The sequence below is a fragment of the Lagopus leucura genome, unplaced genomic scaffold (assembly GCF_019238085.1).
Source record: "Lagopus leucura isolate 7727_CA_CO unplaced genomic scaffold, USGS_WTPT01 Super-Scaffold_1, whole genome shotgun sequence".
NCBI lineage: Eukaryota > Metazoa > Chordata > Aves > Galliformes > Phasianidae > Lagopus > Lagopus leucura.
The window spans coordinates 676188-683663 of NW_024962250.1; the positions used below are offsets into that span (position 1 = coordinate 676188).

Here is a 7476-nt window from a genome sequence, read left to right on the forward strand (position 1 = left end):
TTGGTCACTTGCGTGGCCGGTTAATACACCGCAGTGGAAACCAAGTGCTTAAGTGTGAACAACCGAAACTGGAACCATGAACTTGGTGACTGCTCTGAATGTTGTGGCTATTTATACACAAGGCAGTGTTTTGTCATGCTGATTTTTATTAGCACAGATTAGATACAGGCAGCTCAGAAGATGCCACAGAGGAGTCAGGGCCATGTGGAAGGTGCCAGCCCATAAACAAGTGACAGGGCAGGGAGCCCGCTGCAGCCTTTCTGCAAGCATGCAGGGCACTGCACTGCCCTGGGACTGCTGCCAGGGGCCAGGCTGGCACAACTCCTCTTTGCCTGACAGGGCAGGCTGGGCCATCACAGACAGGGCTAATCCTGCATCGGGGAAGATTTTCAGTTGTTCTGTGCAGGGAAATGTTTGTTGGAGGATGCCAGAGGCACCAGGAGTGCCTGGAGCACTGCAGAGCTCTCAGGGATTTCAGAAATGTTGCAACACGTGATGTATCAGGGCCCTTTTTGAGGCATTGAAGCTGATTACCAGCTTTGGTGCATTACTTTTATTACCTGCAAAGGCAATGGGAGGAAAGCTGGCTTAGCACAAGTGAATGCTAGAGGAGAGAGAACATTTCTCCAGCTCTCTCCATAACATCTTTTGCGGTAGGACTATACACGAGGTGCTGGTACTCCAGCAAAGCCATACTCTGAAATTTCACCTTTCTGGCAGCTAAGCCTTAGGATTTCTCTCTAAAACAATTTTGAATTCATAACTGGATGTCTCTCCAACGCTGAAACAATGTTACGTCCAAAAGTGTAACTTTTGGTTAAAATTTGGGAAGACCAGTGGCAGTGATAAATTTACATCTGTTTACAAAAAGAAAAAAAGAAACCAAACAGTTAATAGTGGAAAAAAATGATCTCCTTACCTATTTATTTTGCTTCTACTTATAGGAGCAGCTATACTTGTCTGGTTTTAAAAAAGCCACCTGTGCTACATTCATGAAGCCTGTATGACTTTAGAAAGAAATTGCTCTTGCTCGAAGTAGGGCCAGAAAACAAAGTGAAAAAATCTGTATCTTGGGGTCATGTAGCCCTTAGCAGAATGAAAACTCCCTTTGCCACCAAGGAGTGTGAGTTCAAACCTGAATATTGCCATTGCCATAACATATGCTTCCTTAGTCCCACAAAAGGGAAGGCCTTGAGTCAAACCACAGGATTTGGCTGTGTGCTTGTGCATGTACAGGTCCATATGCATAGGTGTGTATAAATAAAAGTTGAGAAATCTTGCCATAAGGCGTACTACAAAGCACTCTGTACTTCTATACACTGGTGTGCTTATAATTGGTAACAGTAGAAGGGACTATCTTAAATCCAACAGGTAATCAATCCTAGAACTTCTTGCATCAGTGTGCAATCTTTCTTTGCAGCAAGAGAGACAGCAGCACTCTCTAAAACCAAGGAAAAGGCAATCTGGTTTCATGTGTAAGGCTAACATCCAGCAACATAAACTCCAAAACTGGTTTGTGCCTCTGATCGCTAATATGAGACGCTGCATGAAAAGCTGTTGTCATTAATATAAGCGTGAATACTAATCTGTGGCAGATGCCAGCATGTGTATCTATTACAGAGCTTACCAAGCTGGGCTTTCCTGGACAATTTCCAACCTCTCCAGGGTGAACTTTAGCTGAGTAAGAAATCCAGATTGTCATTCGTGAAGTATCTGGCAGAGGTGCAAATGCTTCCTCGTCTAAATTTTTCTCTGCAGGACACATTCCTTTCTAAAGAGTTAAAATCAATTCCAGGGTGCCATACACTGTAAACATTTATCATTTATTGTGCATTTAAATGTGCACAGCACATACACCACAGTCTTGAACAGCACCTGTATAAAACTACAGACAGATTCTGGTAAATGGTGAAAACTCATACCATGTAACATTGTCATCTAGGTTTTAGCACAATATTTCAAAGTTACAACAACTACCTCTGAACATATCTTATGTGAGGCTCTCAGTTGTGGATTTTGATGGCGTGAAAAGTGACAAAGAACCATTCCCAGGGAAACTCTTTGCGATTTTGCTGTCTGAATCCTAGAACAAAACCATCCATTAGCAGAGGTAGCAGTGGTAATTACACAATGATTGTTCACATACAGAACGCATAGAAAGTAGAGAAATCCCCCAAATTACAGGAAAAAAAAAAAATAAAATCCTTAGGCGTGACATTTCCAAATCTCCCTGATTTGGCTTCCTGTTTTTAAACTGTATTTTTGCTTTGGCAGCAGCTGGCTTAAGGTGTGGTCCTGGTCTGCTCTGGTCTCACTGAACTTTGGTGAGTAGATTTTGTCTTCAAGGTCATGTGTAAGCAGAGAATAGAGGTAAGTCTATATGATTCCAATAGAACAAATACTTTCTTGTAGGAATGTAAAAGGAAAAAATTAGCTGAACTCAAATTACCCACAGCCTTGAGACTTGCATGTAGTCAGAAATGGCTAGTTTAGGTTGGAAGATGATCTGTAAACATCCTCTAATTCATTAAACATTGTGGTTAGTCCTGGTTACAACTTAACGTATCTATGCTGTGAAGATGGCATATTGCTTAAAGAGGAGAAAGAAATAACAAAGGAAAAATGGATCCTTGTAAAGATTCCACCATAATCATACCTGATTCCTCCTTCATCGCATTAGGGACATGAGTTACTCTTGCAAAATGTATAAAGAAAAATATAGAGTTACTTGATGACGATATGGTACTGCAGCCTGACAGCTGTCTGCAAATATTTTCACCATGATTATCCTTACTAAAAGTAAATCACTGGGTAAAGATAGCTCAAACGTGACAAGGCTCAAATAGGATGCAACTGACTCTATCTTGAATACTTTTGGCTACATATGGAAAAAAATAGAGATTTGGGATGACAGCAATTGTTCCCCGAAGCCCTCCTCCAACATTATAAGACAAAGCAGAAAAGCATGTACCTTCCATGCAGATTTTGTTAGGAGGTTGGCTTTGAGAGTTAGTGAGGTAGAAATTAATCAACTTTTCTAGGGAATGAGACAGGAAAAAAAAAAAAGCAGCATACTTCTCCTCCCAAATACTGCACCAAAAATAATAAATAGTACAAAACAACCTCGGTTACTTGTAATCAATCTAAACTCTCTCTATGGAGCTTGCGTTTCAGTGAACCAGCAAATGACTTTGCCTTTTTATAGCGTATGAATATTACAATGTTTGGCTTGTTTTTTTTTTTTTTCTTTTTCCACAAATTTTGACAAATGTGTGTAGTCTCCAAATATGAGAGGGAAGTTGATTTGAATGAAGTATAACCTGTTCATCACAGTAGGTGCCCCAGTGGGCTCACTGGGGGAGGAGCAGACAATTTATTCGCCTAATACGAAGCGGTCGTATCAAATGCAGTGTCCATTAAGGGCCACAAAAATATGATGCTCCTGTTTATCTAAATAGAAAAGAAAATTAAAAGCCCACTGAGTTTATATAGGTGCTTAAACTTCTCCGCTGCTTGGCAGCTCTAAGACTGACTGCAGGAAAGTTCAAAGTTCAGCCCTGGCAGATCTAAAAACAGATTTGTGGGGCAGCTCTTCAGCACCGCACTTTCTGCACCGAAGTAAACCGATACCATTCCAATTAAATAGCAACGCTGCACAAAGGAGGTCAGGCATTGTGTGTGGCTCCGCGCCGGCATCCCACCCAGGCACCTCTGTGCTGCTCCTTCTCAAAGGCCAAGAGCTTCTCTGGGACTCATGGGGGTTTTAAAAACACAGAGGGGAACAAAGCCAACATAGCAAACAAATACATGTACAACAATAGACGCTATACAACACACCAACAGTGCAAAATGTTGTAATGTAGTAGGAATTGAGTGTCACCGGTTATAGAACACATAGTAGCAGCACACCTGTGGTAACTTAGGAAATGAATTAAATAAACCACAAAGCAGAAGTCTCCTACTGTTGCACCATGAAATGAAATACCTAGGCTTGGAGGTTTGTTTTGTTCTCAGGAAAAAAAAAAAACAAACAGAACTATAAATAAATTTAGTGGCAATATATACAGATTTAAATAATTAATTTAAATATCTTACACCTACTCTTGCATAAAACTCTCCAGTAAAAGTGCACCACGTTTCTTTTTTCCCAAACGTGTTCTGAGTCTTTCCCTGTGCTGAGGTAGGTCGGAAGGGAGATGTCTCAGATTCTAGGAAGAAAATGTGTCACCGTCATTGTGGGAGATACTTTATTGCCTTTCTTTGTTCTTCCATTTTTGCTGAGGGCTATGTACATCCCGGGATAAATCCTGGATTCGTAAGCATTGTAGTTGTTTGGCAGGAGGATCTCTTTGAATTTGCACTCATCATTGAAATGGGTCTGAAATGAAAAGGAAAGAATGAGAGGGAAGGAATTTTAAACATCAGGTGCAGAAATATTCTTGCTACCAGGTGTAGTAGGTGTGCTGCAGGAAAAGGTGCAGCTGACATCCCCCCGTAAGTAATCTTTTGAAGTGGTTGTCCAAAGGAAGCTTCAAATGACACTCAGACAATTATTAAGGGTGCTGCTTCCTAGCCAGGCACAGACACGTGGAGCACAGAAGGATACCCTGTAGTTCTGTCTGTGCTTCTGAGAGAAAGAGGCCCATTTTAACAGAGGGCACTGCCATCAGGAGTGACCCAGATGCAGTTCTGCTGCCCTGCTCATCATCTAGCTCAGCTGATGAGCTTTTACCATTAAAAAAAAGAAGGGGAAAAGAAACTGTCAGACACCGGGGCAGTGAGAGTTATGAGTTGCAACCAGTGCTCACGTCCCCATGTCAGAGTGCAAGGGCTCACTGATGTTTCTGAGTTACATATTGGTAAGTTTACTTAGTTCCCAACACAGTGGTTGTTCCTACCAGTAGTGAATTCTCTGGGAAGCTTCAGAAAAAATCTGAATGTTAGCACTTTCTCATGTTGTTTGAAGGGAAAGAGGTATTTTAAAAATGCTCAGAGTGGACAGTATTTTCTGCATCTTGAGTTTTAAAATTGAAAGGTTTAGATTTACCTGTGTTAATGGATCAGGAAGACAGGGCTGACAGAAAGCATGCTTCTTGTAAAGGGGTTTCACATGCAAGTACAAAGAGGGACAGGTGTTGCAGGTGTGTCATACGGAGAGTAACAAATGAGGTCATCTCTTGTTAGTGGGCAAATCTGATGGTTTTGTAAGATAGGTCTCAGCTTGCCAGGATGAACACTGCATTGATAATTGTATCCAGGACACCAAAGCAGCATATTGTTTCATTTAGGCTTGGCACAAAGGGAGCTTTTGCACTTTGATGACTAGTCATTCCTGGCTTTCATGTAGTCAAAATCCTCTGTGACAGGATTGATGCCACAGAAAATAGCTCTGGATAATTCAAGTTTTCGTGCATGTGAAAATGTCCTAGTCAACTTTGACATAATTTGGCCCTTTCTCAGCCCATGTTTCTTCAAAACATTCCTGAGGGACATGAAATACAAAGGCCAGGGGTAGGGAAGGAAATCCAAGAACATGGGGTTGAAATGATGCTAATCACTGTAACTTATACACAGTTGAATTCTAAAGTAGAAGGACAGCTCAACGTGGATTAAGACATGCACTGTCACTGTCACTGTCCACGCAGTGTGCTTTAAAACATGCCAGTATTTTTTCCATGGACTAGATGTAATAGAAGATTTGCATTGTATCTTAACAGATCTGCCTCTTTATAATTACGAGCCTGGACCCTAAAGGTGCTGAACTGTCATGGGAGCTCTCCAATCAAGAGTATTAACAAGGAGCAATAGACAGGTATGTGACAGGCACTGATTAATCACACCATAAAGGATCATCTGTGGGGCCCTGGCTTCCAGCACCGTATACACCTCTCATTCCAGGCCACCATGGTCCCTCCCCAAGCACGCAACTAGTGCCTACTTACAGATCCATAGAGTTTGCCTTTGCTATTCATGGCCACGAAGAGTCCGCTTCTAACACCAAATATGCTCACCACTCCTCTTTCCACAGGGGAGATTTCCAGCAGACCTACAGAAGAGACACAGGAATCAGGGGTACAAAGGATTGTGGCCTGAGGAAGTGTGTGATGTGAGTTCTGCACTCATCCAGAGGTTCTTATCCCCAATGTAGCATGGATCCTTGTGCCCCAGTGCTGCTGGGTGGCCACAGAACCCCAGCCTCGTGCCTCACGTGCTGCTCCATGCACCATGCTGGGACCTCTCTTCTTTTAGCTAAGTATCTATTTTTACATTGCCCCCAGGCATCCTCCTCTGTAGCCAAGGTTAAAATAAGCCAGATTGTGTTTGGGGCGTATGAAACATTTGTCATCATGCAGCTTATATCCCCCCCTTGGATCTTATTGTTTCAGTTGGATATCAGAGTCACGGGGCCATGGGGTTAAGTCTCTAGCAGATGCTTTTCAAGTCTGAGGGAGAGCTGGGCCCTGGTTGAGTTCTTCCCAGCCCCTACTCAAGGTGGGCGGCCCAGGGCCTGAGGGTCCTTTAGATGTTGAGGTAGCCCCTACACCTGATGCCTGCTGGTTGCGAGGGGACAGCGCGGCGCCGGGCAGCGCGACCCGCGGGGCGGCCGCATGGAGCGCTCTCTGAGCTCCGCCGCCGTCCCGTTCCCCCGGGCGCAGGACGCCCTCGGGGCAGCCGGCGCGAGCGGACTTTTCTAGGTGGCGAGAGGTCTGCCCTAAACCCACCCTCCTTTTAACTCACACCGCTCTCCGGGTGAGGCGAGCCGCTCCGCGTCCGCAGAACCGTCAGAGAAGCGGTTCCGCGGGTGCGGAGCGGCTCACCTGCCCAGCTGCGGGAGTCGGCGCCGGCTTACTGTATCGGTTCTCGCTGTGGATCCCGTCGATGCGGCCGTCGGGCAGGACCTGGATGTGGAAGCCGATGCCCACGTTGCAGTAGAGACGCCGCAGCCGCTTGATGCCTAGGAGGTAGTCGCCGTCGCGGGCGGCGTCGCGGCGCTCGGCCGGGAGACGCGCTACGGAACGGGCGAAGAGAGCCGCGTCCCACCGCCGCTGGCGGGGCCCGGCGGGGAGGCGGCCCGGAGGCGGCCGACCGCGCACCGCCCCCGGCCACAGCAGCCCCAGGAGCAGCGCCGGCAGCAGCGCCGCGGGGAGAGGCATCCCGGCTAGCGGCGCGCAGCCACGGGCCGGCGGCCGGTCGCTCCGAAAAGGCGCTTGGCCCCCAGCTCCCGCTTTATAGTGAGGTCAAAGCGGAGGGGAGAAAAAATCAAAACAAAACGCACACACGGAAAGAAAAAAAAAAAAAAAGAAAAAAAAAAAAGAAAAAGAAAGGAAGAAAAAAGAGAAAGGAAAAAAAAAAAAAAAAAAAGAAAAAGCGAGGCTGGAAGGAGAGCCCCGCGTTCAGTCCCCTGAGGATCTGCAGTTTCCCTGGGCAGGCTGCATGAAGAGGAAATCCCGGGAGCAAGAGCTTCTGAACTTGATC

General features: G+C 45.3%; 1 protein-coding gene across 1 annotated transcript; it reads right to left on the reverse strand.

Moving 5' to 3' along the window:
* Positions 1–4100: 4100 nt before the first annotated feature.
* On the reverse strand, positions 4101–7154 carry FGF4 (fibroblast growth factor 4). The gene is made up of 3 exons (XM_042869046.1): positions 6851–7154; positions 5943–6046; positions 4101–4378 (listed from the first exon to the last, which is right to left on the reverse strand). The coding sequence occupies exons 1-3, from the start codon at positions 7152–7154 to the stop codon at positions 4202–4204; spliced, it is 585 nt and encodes a 194-aa protein (XP_042724980.1). The 3' UTR covers positions 4101–4201.
* Positions 7155–7476: the final 322 nt, after the last annotated feature.

Coding starts and splice junctions, on each gene's coding strand:
- FGF4 (XM_042869046.1), bottom strand. CDS start 7,154: ATGCCTCTCCCCGCGGCGCTGCTGCCGGCGCTGCTCCTGGGGCTGCTG. Junction 6,047..6,850: donor CCACAGCGAGAACCGATACA/GTAAGCCGGCGC, acceptor TCTCTTCTGTAG/GTCTGCTGGAAATCTCCCCT. Junction 4,379..5,942: donor AAGGCAAACTCTATGGATCT/GTAAGTAGGCAC, acceptor TTTTCATTTCAG/ACCCATTTCAATGATGAGTG.